This window comes from Sus scrofa, chromosome 4 (assembly GCF_054392235.1).
Source record: "Sus scrofa isolate SSC_HxYL_T2T_F1_AM1 chromosome 4, Sscrofa_HxYL_maternal_Yorkshire_Landrace_v2.0, whole genome shotgun sequence".
Lineage (NCBI taxonomy): Eukaryota > Metazoa > Chordata > Mammalia > Artiodactyla > Suidae > Sus > Sus scrofa.
Window position 1 is genome coordinate 92,943,190 of NC_139386.1, and position 14,008 is coordinate 92,957,197.

At 39.6% G+C, this 14,008-nt stretch overlaps 1 protein-coding gene across 6 annotated transcripts in view; it reads right to left on the minus strand.

Moving 5' to 3' along the window:
- Positions 1-979: 979 nt before the first annotated feature.
- The window catches only part of ATF6 (activating transcription factor 6), a 212,709-nt gene continuing 199,680 nt past the window's right edge, over positions 980-14,008 (minus strand). For all 6 annotated transcript variants that reach the window (XM_085022565.1, XM_021089516.2, XM_021089514.2 and 3 more), the window contains exon 16: positions 980-5,350. In XM_085022565.1, the coding sequence (XP_084878691.1) occupies positions 5,142-5,350 (209 nt within the window). In that variant the 3' untranslated portion in view covers positions 980-5,141. The remainder of the gene's footprint in view (positions 5,351-14,008) is intronic.

A 14,008-nucleotide genomic window follows, 5' to 3' on the forward strand; every position in this document is an offset into this window, starting at 1 on the left:
AACTAGCATCTCTCAGGCCAGAAGTGCATAGAAGTTTCCATCTAAAGTTCTATTTCCCCAGCATCATATCTGAAGATGACTGACCTAGAAGTTAGGGGTGAGTGTGGGTTAAAATGGTCCAATATACATTTTCCATGAGTCAACATGCTGATCTCTCTCTGGGAGGCCTCCTGGTTTGCTTATTAATTAATGGTCACCAACATCAATATGCCAGGCCTCCTGGTTTGCTTATTAATTAATGGTCACCAACATCAATATGCCAGGCCTCCTGGTTTGCTTATTAATTAATGGTCACCAACATCAATATGCCAGGCCTCCTGGTTTGCTTATTAATTAATGGTCACCAACATCAGTATGCCAGGCCTCCTGGTTTGCTTATTAATTAACAGTCACCAACACCAATGGAGGAAAGCAGCAAGACAGTGTGCTGTTTGTTGACCCTGGCAAATGATAAACTATGATTTATTTACTCCTTGGTTTCCCCAACTTAATATAATTAAATGCCTTTTAAGTGCTAAGTCTCTAAGCCTTAAGGTTAGCAAACTAATGTGTTGAGAATGGTGTTTACTCTTTTACAGTGACTAGCCAGGACATGATTCATACATAGGATCAAGTTTCCTGATCAAGATACCTTTGTCATTCTTTCCACAAATTCTGATAGATATTAATACAGATATTAACAAACACATATTAGAATAAACTGCTAAAAGTTCTAATCTTATCCAAAATAAATCTTAAAGCTTAGTCATTAAAAATATGTTAACAGAATACACTCTGACTTTTTTCTGGTAAGAGAAAACTGTATTTTTTTTTTTTGAATATGCATAGTTCCATCTGGACTCTGGCAACATTTTTTAGGGTAGTCCAATATTCTGTTTCCTAGAAAAGTAAAAATCAACCACAACCCTTGGGGGGTGAGGGAAAGCAGGAATTTCTCCCTCCCAAATATTATTAGGGATAAGAATAAAAAATTATTACATTTCATTTTCTTTAAGCTTTATTCTTGGTTTTAAGGTAAAAATTATAATTAGTATTCATATTAGCAGCAAAGATTCTAATTTCTGTAAATTGACCCAGGACTGACAAAAATAACATTTTGGTAAAGAATGGGGGGGGTCTATAGGAGGTAATAAATGTCTATCAATTTTGGCATTAAGCAATCTTACTTGAGAGGTTAATTTATATGAAAACAGGCAATCATATGAAATGTCTCATTTGAAGTTCAGGCCTGTGACTCTGCTGTAGGAAGCTGAGTTGGCCCAGCAGCATGCAGTGGAAAGAGGGCTTTCATGGTGGAAAATTTCCATGAGGTCAAACTGAAGGGGGCATGGGATCTTATGCCGGCTCCTCAGTAGTGGTTACTTCTAATAGATGAAAATGGAAGCGGCTTTGAAACTTTCCAATGTGTTAGAAAGTCAAATACAACTACAAGTATTTCCCTCTGATCTGTCAAGTTTCACAACTTGAGCTTTAGTAAAATGGGAAGAGTCAGAAAACAGTACAAAAAAGTGCAAGGGGAGTTCCCGCGTGGCACAGAGGAAACGAATCTGACTAGGAACCATGAGGTTGTGAGTTCGATCCCTGGCCTTGCTCAGTGGGTTAAGGATCTGGCGTTGCCATGAGCTGTGGTATAAGCTGCAGATGTGGCTTGGATCTGGCGTTGCTGTGGCTGTGGTGTAGGCTAGCAGCTGTAGCTCCGATTAGAACCCTGGCCTGGGAATCTCCATATGCCATGGGTGTGGCCCTAAAAAAAAAAATTGCAAGGAGCTTCTTGAGAGGTTCTCCAGTTCTAATCACTCCAAATGCCATAGCAGTGTCTTATCAGAATGTCATGGCTGTGACTACTGGGGGAAGATTCAAGCCAGGAAAGTTTAATTAGGACAGTGTCTCTTTAAAAATGCTAGAAAAATCAGTTTGAATCCCAAGTTTCTTGTCTGTTTCTAAGTAGTGTTTATTCAGAACACTCAAGAATGACTCATATAACATTGCTGATTTCAAATACCTCTATGTCAACTTCTTGCTAACAAGAAAAGGCAAAGAAATGCCAGCTTTGTGCTGAAGCTTGTAGTCATTAAAAAAAAAAAAAATTAGAAGATGCTCTGAGCTCTTATAATCACGAGGGATTTTTTTTTTTTTTAACTCGTGAAAAGACAAAACCCACCCAATAATCTAATGTAAAGTTTCTAGACGATAAGCATGGCAAGCAATACATCTGTATCAAAATGATCCTTTTACAAATCCTTACTTTGGAAAGAGGCATTTTACATTCCCATTCTAACGGAGCTGAATCCTAGTTCTGCTGCATGAGTTAACCCACAGGGAAGAAGCTCCTGATTCTGCCTCAGTAGTTAGCATGAGGGAACATCCATTTCCATTAAGCCTGGAACTTGCACTCAGGTGGAAAAACCGTTCCCAGCAGCCTCCACCATCACTTCCTAAGAGAGCAGTACTGTGCCCCAAAGGGCACAAAATCATCTAGTAAGAGGCGGATGTGCCTCCTCCATGAGCTTATCCAATATTCTCATAAGCTTGCAAAATGCCACTTAAAAACTTAATAAATTAAAAAAACTACACACACTCCCCATAATTCCTGACTGAAATCCCCAAAAGGCAATCTCACCAAACAATTAAATCAAAAGACCAGCTTAATTTATTCATCAGGCATAGCAATTTTTCCTACAGGACTTTGCACCAACATAGAGACATTAAAATAAAAACTACCATTGTGCCCAGGGAGGAACAGTAGCCTTGACAGCAATGTAAAAAGTAGAATACTTCTTTGCACTTGTCAGTTGCCTTTCACTCACTTCCTGAAACTTTACCCTGAGAAGACTCCTGTTCCCTCATCTCAAAAACATCAATTCAAGAACAAGGAGCTGACGGGTCAATGAGTGAAGAGAAAGCCAAGGCTCCCAGACTGCTTGTGATGGTCACTTGGCAGGTCCCTGAACTTCATTATTTTCAACACCTGCCTGCTCTTGGTCATGACTCCTTCCTAACTTCGACCCACACTTTGACCTGAGAGAGAGGCATTCAAGCGACGTACATAATAGAAGTCCTCAGTCTGATGAGATGGTAAAATGAGCAAAGGAAAAGCTAGGCATAGAGGAATAAAGTAAAAGTTAAGTGCTTAAAACAAGAAGTCCCACATGATGGTCTGTTCTTGTGTGATTCAGTGCAAAATAGAGGAAGGAAGCATCACACATAATCACTCCACGGACACTGTGTTTGTATCCACTGCTAACTAGGACAGTTCCTCAAGACTGGCAGCTGGGGAACGACCATGTTGCCACTGCCTACTAGCCATGGTCACAGCCTCTTGTTTGGCTAATTCACAGGACAATGGGAAGGAGCAGGGCCAGGAGAAAACTGCGCTGGACCCTAAAGTTCTTATAGACACTTACCTTCTCTTCCTTGGCACCCATCAGAAGTAAGAGTGGCCCCAAGGGAGAAGGGGTCTTGCCTGAAAATTGCCCAGGAGCAGCTAAATCAGACAGGAGTGCTGCCCTGACTTAAAACCATTTGTACTTGTAGAAAAGAAGGAGGCAAACTGATAATTTTCAAACCCCAGATTCCCAGGAAATAGAGTAAGAGAGCCCCCTTCTCCTCATAAGAGTCAAACTGATTTCCTGGGGAGCATCTAAAAGGCTTGGGCACAGAGGCATCACTCTCCAGACAGAAGTGCTGGTGGGTTTTCAGAATTATTCAAGAGCCATGCCTGATTTCACAGGGAAAGAGCTAACCAGCTACATGTAATCCTTGAGGAGTTGATATTTCTTTTTCCTTTTGTTGCAAGGAGGACGAGATGGATACAGTGTGGGAGGGAAAGGAAGGGAAGAAATCTGACAAAGGCTAGTCAATTAGGGTTAAAAAGCAATGTTTGCAGAAAAAAAATTATATTAAGAAATTGAAAAGTTTCATAGGAGGAGAGCGTAGAGGACTCGCTTTAGGAGTTGAAGGTAGAAATCAGAGAGGAGAGAATTATCAAAGTACAAGTGAACACAGTGGAAGATTTATGTTTTTCTGTTTTTGTTTTTAAGTAATTGGAGGACAAAAAGAGTGAATTCCTTCACTGCTTTTTCACTGGAGAATTGAAAATCATTGCCATATTATGGGATGCACTCTCCCAGCAGGAATCCAACTCGCCTGTCTGCATAGTCTTAAAGGAGTAAATACTTGTCAATTCTCAAGAGAAAAAGCTCTTGTTTGTTTAAAGTCACTGACATGCTCCTTAGCTGAATTTGGTATCGTATTAATAAAACGTGTGTAGTGTGTGGTGATTCACAACAAAAATGAAGGACTTGCCCTGGGGCTCTTGAGGATCTGAACTAGATGAGTAAAAAAGAAGACATAAGTACGTGGTCTGGGGCCTGCAGAATAAATGGTCAGTGTGGCTTTAATCTTAAACTGCAGTCACATCAAACTTTCAGTGCTTTAAAAATGTGTATTAATGGACCTTTCTCCTCTTACCAAGCCCCACCACTAGCCCTTCCCTTCCATTTCATTCTCTCAAATTTGCTATCTGCCTCCAACCCCAAATAGTCACGTGCAGTCTCAGATAAATTTTACCACCCAGAGATTTTTCCCTTTTACCTAAGCCGCCAAATTGTTTTGATTCTTTTGGGGATGCTTTTGGCTCTTCTGGTTTTGACATTTGCTTTCCAACAAGCACAATATCCAAAATTGGTTTGCATTAAGCTGATGACAGATCTAATCAGTGGAAATATCTGTGTGCTGTGCTGCTTTCTATAAGTACGTCTCTTTACAAGTAAGTGAAATGGCAGAGTGGGGAAATGAATCTTATTTGAAAGAAGATAACTATTTAAACACAAACAAATACAGACAGAAAAGCAATTTAGGAAGGTATAGAAAAAAATCTCCACCAGGCAACAGTGGAAGATGTAGGGTAATGTGTGCCATTGGAGAAATGCTGCTCCCCTGTGTCTGAGTTCCAGTGCTTTCCAAGTAGATGGGTGGATTGCAAAAAAAAACAGAGCAGCTTCGTTTTTCTCTTCTTTCTTGAATTGTATCATGAGGTGGTTCTCTGTTTGCCACCAAGAAGGCAGAAAGAAGCACTTCTCTCACCTACTCTCCAGTCTAGCAGGGTCCCATTCTCAGTTTTCCCATGTAGCCCCAGGGTACTATTGTAATGACTCAGGGATGGTGCTGACAACATGGGCTGCCTCTGTGGCTGCTGGAGGGGAACCAAAAAAGGTGTTGGTTTGATTCCTCTGCTGATCACGGAGGTAAGGAGGAACGGAGGAGCTTTTGATGTGGAGGATCCTGGTGTCCATCACCTGACAGTCAATCTGCATCATCACTTCATAATCCTGCCCGTTGATCACATTCTCTGCAGAGAAGAATACACATAAGAAATAAATATTCAGTAGAATATGCAATTCTGCTATAACTTCAATCCCAGAAAGTCATCAATGAGCTTTAAGGGTGTGAACTGCCAAAATGCTTTCAAGGGTAAAGAGACGTCATCAGTCACTAAGCAGGGCTACAGTGCTGGCATGACCTGTCCTCTCCTCAGTTCTAGTTCCCAAACAACCTTCTTTGGCTCAACAAGGGCTGCAGCCACTGTCAAGAGTTCATACCACAGATTATCTGTGCACAGATATCATATGTCTTATATGCTTTCAATGCAATATTTCACCATGACCAGAGCAACAGATTTAGGGGAAGGGCAGCGGGGTACGGGAAAGAATACTTAAGTCCTCCCCTTCCATTTCAACAGTAGGAGGGAATAACTCTCAAAAGGACCACCTTATCATGTGAATGGTACGGAGACCTTGGCCAAGACTGCTTGGCTCCTGTTCATCAGTAATATTTCTCATCTCATCAAGACATTCCCAACTACGAATTTAAGGGTTTGTACTTAGGAACATAAAGAACAGTGAAGATGGATGACAAGTTACAGACATTTGACAATTATGCTGTTTCCCAGAGACCACTATCACTTCCTTTCCACATGAAGGCCATCTTTAATTCCAGAGTTCTGGATTCTGGTACAATTCCCATTTGGGATTAAAAGGAGTACTAGAGGACTTCCAGGTAAACTAGAGGCTACTGGCATAAGGGAACAGGAAAAACCATACAGAGCCATGCTTAACACATATGGGGTAACTTATTATCATGCATTTAACATACACAGACATGTATTACACTCCATGCTTCCTGAGAGGATGAAAGCTCTTTATTTTAGGGAGCGGGCCAAATAATCTCCCGATCTGTAATTCTGGGTGGTCATTGTCCAACTTGCAGTCAATGAAACTCAGGTATAAAACTGATGAGAGAATTATAAAAAGATAGTATCTTTCAAGTACAGCTAGACATTCATAGCAGTACAGTTAGAAGCTGTGTGAACTTGGAAGGATGCTGGGTAGTCAACGTGGCATCTCAGTTTGTATTTTCAACCATGAATCCAGAGCTGGGTGTGGGGACCAGGAAGAATAACTGCTGGCGAGGGCCTCATCCTGCGCTGCCTTTTCGTAAATATGATATACAGCCAACCAGTGATTTTAAAATTAAACATTTGGCTTCTCTGGGACAAAGAATTGAATTTAAAAGCAGAATTCTTTCTATTCTGTTATATATTTTTTTTTATTTTACACTCTGTGTGCCAAGTATTATAAATCTAGAGGAAGAAAATCCAAAGTTTGACACTTGATCCTCAGATTCCATCCTGTTTGAGGAAATTGAGCCATGCAGCTTGTCACTTATGAGGCACGAAAAAGACCCATGGAGATCATCTCATCCAGGGTGTCTTAAATTAGGGTCTAATGCACAGACTTCAGGGAGTCCATAATTTCCCTGAAATTATATGCAGTTTTATTTGTGTGTGCATTTTTCTGGAGGGGGGAGTCCATCAGATTCTTTTTTTTTAACTCAGTGAATTCTATTGTATTTATAGCTGTACAATGATCATCACAACCTGATTTTAGAGCATTTCCATCCCAAACCCCCAGCCCATCCCCCCTCCCCAACCTGTCTCCTTTGGAAACTGTAAATTTTTCAAAATCTATGAGTCAGTATCTGTTCTGTGAAGAAGTTCACTGTATCTTTTTTTTTAATATTCCATGTGTAAGTAATAGCATATGAGGTTGGTATCTCACTGTCTGACTAACTTGACTTAGCATGATAATTTGTAGGTCCATCCATGTTAATACAAATGCCATTATTTCTTTCCTTTTAATGGCTGAGTAATATTCCATTGCATACATGTTTACCACACCTTTGTCCACCCACTCGTCTGTCGATGGACATTTAGGTTGTTTCCATGTCTTGGCTACCCATCAGATTCTAAATGGGGTCTATGACCCCCAAAGTTAAAAACTATTTAATCTAGTAACCTATCAACTTTAAGTGCCTTGAGCAGATCACATATCCTATTTTAAAGCCAATGGAAGATATCATTCTTCCACTTCTATAGGCTGACTGTTCCAATTTCTAAAGCAGTCTCCATTACTGGTGAATTTCCCATTATAGGTCTTACAAATCTCTTTGATTACAGTTGAAGCTAATTTTCTTCTTTCCCAGCCTTACTAGCGATGAGACCAGTTGGTTGCTGCTGTGCGTTAACTAACACTACCTATTCTTTAAAACCATTGCTATGGAAACTTAACTCCAATTTTACAACTCCTGCTACTTTGAAGTGGCTATCAAGTCATTTACTTATCTTTAGAGAATTAAATCTGATTGCCTATAAGTTAGCCAAGTGTTTTCTTTTCCAAAAAGTAGGCAATGGAAGAAAGACAATCTGCTAATGTATTTGGAGTCATTACATTCAGAACATGTGACAGAGGTCAGATTCCAAGGTAGCACACTAGTCATTTCCTTTTGGAACCATGGTCCCTTTCCATTTTAAGAAAACTCAAAGATTACGTGCATGCATGCACACATGCACCCGTGCGCGCACACACACACACAACCAAATAATGAAAAACACATGTATAAGAAACATGTAATACAGATTACTAATTTTTACTACTTTCCTGGATTAACTTGGAATCCAGATGACAGTTTAAGATCAAGGCTAGGTTCTCTCATTCGGCCCTACCACCTGCAGAAGTCATTAGAGCCCGTGTGCGTGCTATGGTTTACATTGATAACTAGAGTTCTTTAATACCTTAAATGTTGGGAAGAGATGAAAAACCTGGTAATATGAGCTCAGTGGGAAAACTAAAGGTGTGACCTGATTTCAAAACCTGTAAGTCCGTAGCCATGGCTGAAATGCCACTATCATCTTAAACTCAACCTAGGCTCAAGCAAGGTATGATCCAGGTAACTTTAAAAAGGATTCTGTTCTTCACTCTTTTCTGGATTTTGGGCCAAGGAAATTATCAACATTACTAGAAGAAGACTTTACCAGATAAGATATGAATGCCCTTAAACTGAATTTAGGGAGCCCCTTCTGAATGACAAATTGGATACTTTAGGGTTTAAAGTGACATGCCATTAGGAGTCCCAGGTTACCCAACACCTCTGAAAAAATAAAGGGGCAATATTCTTTGATCCACTCTGTGGGATCTTATAAAAGAGGTCTTTGGTTGTTTCAGTACTGACCCCCTTGGATAGTCAGTGAGGCGGTCTCAACATTACCTATGAGGTTCTACTTATTTTATTTTTATTTATTTATTTCTTATCACCACACCTGTGGCATATGGAAGTTCCCAGGCTAGGGGTCGAATCGGAGCTGTAGCCGCCCACCTACGCCACAGCCACAGCAATGCGGGATCCTTAACCCACTGAGCTGGGCAAGGGATGGAACCCGCATCCTCATGGATACTAGTCAGGTTCGTTACCATTGAGCCATGGCGGGACCTCCCAGATTCTACTTACTTTAATTAAAGGAGGAAAGAAGGGGAAATGGCTTATGATAACTCACAGTCTTTGTAGGCCCCTTCACTGACCGCTGTTGGGCATATGCTCAAAAGATATGCTCTCAGGAGCAGCAGAAAGGCTCTAAAACTCCTCTCTCACATGGCAGATGAATCCCCATTATCCTTTACTTTCAGCCTTTGTGCACAGTTAATAATTGACCACCTTTGAAAAGGACAACATTTTCAATTGTCACCTATAATTTGCACCTCAGTGTGAAAAAATATACCAGAATAGGTTCTAACTGGAGAGGTGAGAATCAGAAGAGAGAGAGGTGGCTCAGGTAGGGAGGAGAGAAGAGCCTGTGACAGGAAACCCAGGCAGCATGTGAGAGGCCAAGGATGAACTGCACACTTACATTAAGGGCCAGGCCTCCATTATGAATGGGCAGTACCCGAGTAGTAAGAGAAAACATTGCAGCTCATGGGCTTTCTGACAAGAGGAAACAAGGCAAACATTGGGTTAGGAAACTGTTAGAGCTGACTGCTAGACCATTTTTTGTGTTCTTAATGAAAAGACAGTGACTATTTGGGGAAAAAAGAACTAAAAGGAATAGTATGGAGCAAAAACGTTTAAGGTTTAAGGTTTGCTTTCCCTTTTCTATCAGGAAACATTTGGGTGCTGCACAAGTAAGATTACACATAATCTTATGTTCTGGGCCCTCAGAACAAGAAGAAACACTGACCTGAGTCAGGAAAAAGATGTAAAATATCAGTCAGGCAAATAAAAAGGAAAAGCGATGACTGGCTTCAAATACGAGCAGTGAAAACTGGATCTGAATGCCCAGAAGTGTTGGGGAAGCAAGAAAAAAAGCGCCTGGACACTGGGGGAGGAAAAACTCTAGGCGATGTGGAATTTTGCATAGCCTGTAAACACACAATAACTGAATTAAGAACGGCCTGCCAAGAGGCTATTAGCTGGGAGATGACTAACACACACATCAGAACCTTGACCATAAACAGAATAACCCCAAAAATTTTGCAGAAAGTTTAATTTTAAAAAATGACAAGACCTCGCCAGTGCTTTGCAAAGAAGTATGTATGATAAAACAGATTCCTATTCAGAATCAGACACTAATCCTAACAAGAGGTAGTTTGTTCTGTGTAAGCTTGGCTCGTGACAGGCAGTGACAGGCTGTTGGCATCTGTGCCTGAATCCTGTGGGATGTAGTGTATGTGTCTGTCTGGGAGGGGAGGTGGGGATGGAACATGGAAGGTAGATAAAAATCCTCCCATTCACAGATCACAAAAGATACCTTCATCCAAAACAAACAAATGGAAAAAAAACAGGAAAGAAATCCAAAAGGGTAAGAAAGGGGAGACAAAGTAGTAGAAGAGAAAGGAAGGTGGGAATACAATGAACAAAGAAATGGTAAAATATCACATCCATATGGTGGCTTTCAAGAACTTCCAAAGCTGACTTCACTATGCCTAGCCAATATTGCCTCTAATTTTTAACCTGAGTCCTGGTTTGGACCATCCTAGCATACCATGTATTATATCTCTACCAGTATCCTTTTTTTTTTGGGGGGGGGGGAACGGACTCTTTCTGCTCTTCTTTATTGGGTCAAATTCTCCATCTGGTCAAATTCTATTAATCCTTAAAGGCCCATTTCCAGTTATACGTCTAAGAAACCTTCTATGAAAATTCCAATACTGATCTTTTTCTTTATAACCAACATATACATGTTCCATGTAACTGAATATGATAAAATATTTATAGAAAAGAGGTTTGGCTCCTTTAAGAAATGTCTGGAAATTTTTAAGGTAGGGGGGTGGGGGCTCAGTGGTAGAACTAGAACCTCTCCCTCATCAGTGAGGAAGAAGACTGAGTGAATAAAAGTACCAGTCATGCTGTACATAGAAACACAATGCTTCCAACTTGAAGAATTTTCTGGAGACATAGGGAGAACATCTGCAAGAGCAAAGAGCTCCCAGCAGCCACCATGTCTGCCCTGTGCAGATCTTCCCTGACAGTGGAGAGATTGAAGGCTGTGAGTGTCCAAAGCCAGGGAAGAATGGTGGGAAGGATGGCATACGTTTAAATGTAAGACAAGCCAGAATTTGTTCAATATTTTGAAAATACATGTTTATTTAATTGAAGTATAGTTGACTTACAGTATCGTGTTGGTTTCAAGCATACCGCACAGTGATTCAGTTATACACCCATCTATCTATCTATTATCCATCCATCCATCCATTCTTTTTCAAACTCTTTTCCCTTATAGGTTATTACAAAATATTGAGTATAGTTCCCGGTGCTATATAGTAGGTCTTTGTTGGTTATCAATTTATATGTTAATCCTAACCTCCTAATTTATCCCTCCCCCCACACCCTTTCCCCTTTGATAACCATAAACCACATGTTTTTTATTCAAGTATAGTTAATTTGCTATTTTCATATGTTTCAGTAGCACAACATAAAGATTGAGTATTTTTATAGATTATATTCCATATAAAGTTATTATAATATATTGGCTATGTTCCCTGTGCAGCACAATATATCCCTGTAGCTTACTGTATACACAGTAGTTTCTACTTCTTTATCCCCTATCCTTATCTTGCCTCTCCTTTCTTCCCTCTCCCCACTAGTAATCACTAGATTGTTCTCCATGTCTGTCTGTTTCTGTTTTGTTATATTAATTCATTTGCTCTATTTATTTTTTGCCTTTTTTTTAGGGCCACACTTGCTGCATACGGAGGTTCCCAGGCTGGGGGGGGGGGTCCAATGAGAGCTACAGCTGCTGGCCTACACCACAGCCACAACCACAGCAACACAGGATCCCAGCCATATCTGCGACCTACACCACAGCTCACGGCAACACCAGATCCTTAACCCACCAAGCAAGGCCAGGGATCGACCCACAACTTCATGATTCCTAGCTGGATTCATTTCCGCTGTGCCATGGTGGGAACTCCTGCTCTATTTTTTAGATTCTACATAGAGATGATAACATACAGTATTTGTCTTTCTCTGACTTAATTTCGCTGAGCATAATATTATCTAGGGGCATCTTTGTTGTTGCAAATGGCAAAATTTCATTCTTTTTATGGCTGAGTAGTATTCCATTGCAGATATATCCCACACCTTTATCCATTCATCTACTGATGGGCACTTGTGTTGCTTCCATATCTTAGCTATTATAAATACTATTGCCATGAATATTGGGTGCATGTATCTTTTCAAATTAGTGTTTTAAATTTTCTTTGGATATACACTCAGGAGTGGAATTGCTGCATCATATGGCAGTTCTGTTTTTAGTTTTTTGGGGGAACTCCATACTGTTTTCCATAGTCATATTGTAAAGTGTATACAAGGGTTCCCTTTTCTCCACATCCTCGCCAACATTTGTTATTTGTGGTCTTTTAGATGATAAGCATTCTGACAAGTGTGAGGTGATAACTCACTGTGGCTTTGATTTTGATTGACCTTGGGACTTAATAATGATAATCATAACAGTAATCATACAATTTTTAATGATAATAACTACAGCAACCATTTATTAAGTACTTATTACTCTTCAAAGGACCTCTTTTAAAATTTCTTTTTAAAAAATTGAGGTATAATTGATTTAAAATACGTTAGTTTCAGGTGTACAACGTAGTGTTCTAAATTTTTATAGATTATACTACACTTACAGTTTTTTAAAAATGTTATATTCCCTGTGCTGTGTAATACATTCTTGTGGCTTATTTATTTTATATATTAGTAGATTGTACCTCTTTATCCCCTACCCCTAATCTTCCCTCTCCCCCATACTGGTAAACCACTAGTTTATTCTCTATATTTGTGAATCTGGTTCTTTTTTGTTATATTCACTAGTTTGCTTATTTGTGCCCCCCCAGGTCCATCCATATTGTTTTCAAATGGCAAAATTCCATTTTTTTCTATGGCTTAGCAGTATTCCATTGTGTGTATATCTGTGTACAACATCTTCTTTACCCATTTATCTGTTGATAGATAACGTACGTTGCTTCCATATCTCAGCTATTGTAAATAATGCTGTCACAAACACTGAGGTGGATGTATTTTTTCCAATTAGGGTTTTCATTTTCTTCAGATAGCCCGTGGAAGTGCTGGATCATGCGGTAATTCTAGGTTTTGTTTTTTGAGGAACTCCATACTGTTTTCCACAGCAGTTACACCAATTTACACTCCTACCAATCATATACCAAGGTTCCCTTTTCTCCACATCCTTACCAGCATGTATTATTTGTGGTCTTTTAGATGATGGCCATTCTGACAGGTCTGAGGTGATACCTCATTATGGTTTCAATTTGCATTTCTCTGATGATTAGTGATTGAGCATTTTTTCATGTGCCTGTTGGTCATCTGCATCTTCTTTGGAAAATGTTTATTCAGGTCTTCTGTCCGTTTTTAAATTGGGTTGTTTGTTTTTTCAATGTTGAATTGTATGAGCTGCCTATATATATTGGATATTAATTGTCATTGGTCATATTATTTGCAATTTTTTTTCCTCCCATTTGGTACATTGTGTTTTGTTTTGTCAATAGTTTCCTTTGCTGTGCAAAAGCTTTTAAGTTTAATTAGGCCTCGTTTATTCTCTTTTGCTTTTATTTCCTGTACTTCAGGGATGCATCCAAAAAAAAACAGTGCTATGATTTTCATCAAAGGAGTGTTCTGCCTATGTTTTCTCTAGTTTCTAGGAATAAACTACTATGTTTTCTCTAGGAGTTTTATGGTTTCCAGGCTTACATTTAGGTTTTTAGTCCATTTTGAGTTTATTTTTGCACATGGTGTTAGAGAATGTTCAACTTTCATTCTTTTTTTTTATGTCTTTTTTGCCATTCTTTTATATGTAGCTGTCCAATTTTCCCAGCACCACTTACTGAAGAGACTGTCTTTTCTTCACTGCATATTCTTGCCTCCTTTGTCAGATGTTAATTGACCATAAGTGCATGGATTTGTTTCTGGGCTCTCAATCCTGTTCCATGATCTGAGTATCTGCTTTTGTGCCAGTACTGGCACAAAACCATAAGCAAAAATAAACTCAAAATGGATTAAAAACCTAAATATAAGACTGGAAACCATAAAACTCCTAGAGAAAACAAAGTAGTTTACACCATTTGAAGTCTATAGCTTTGGAGTGTAGTCTGAGTTCAGG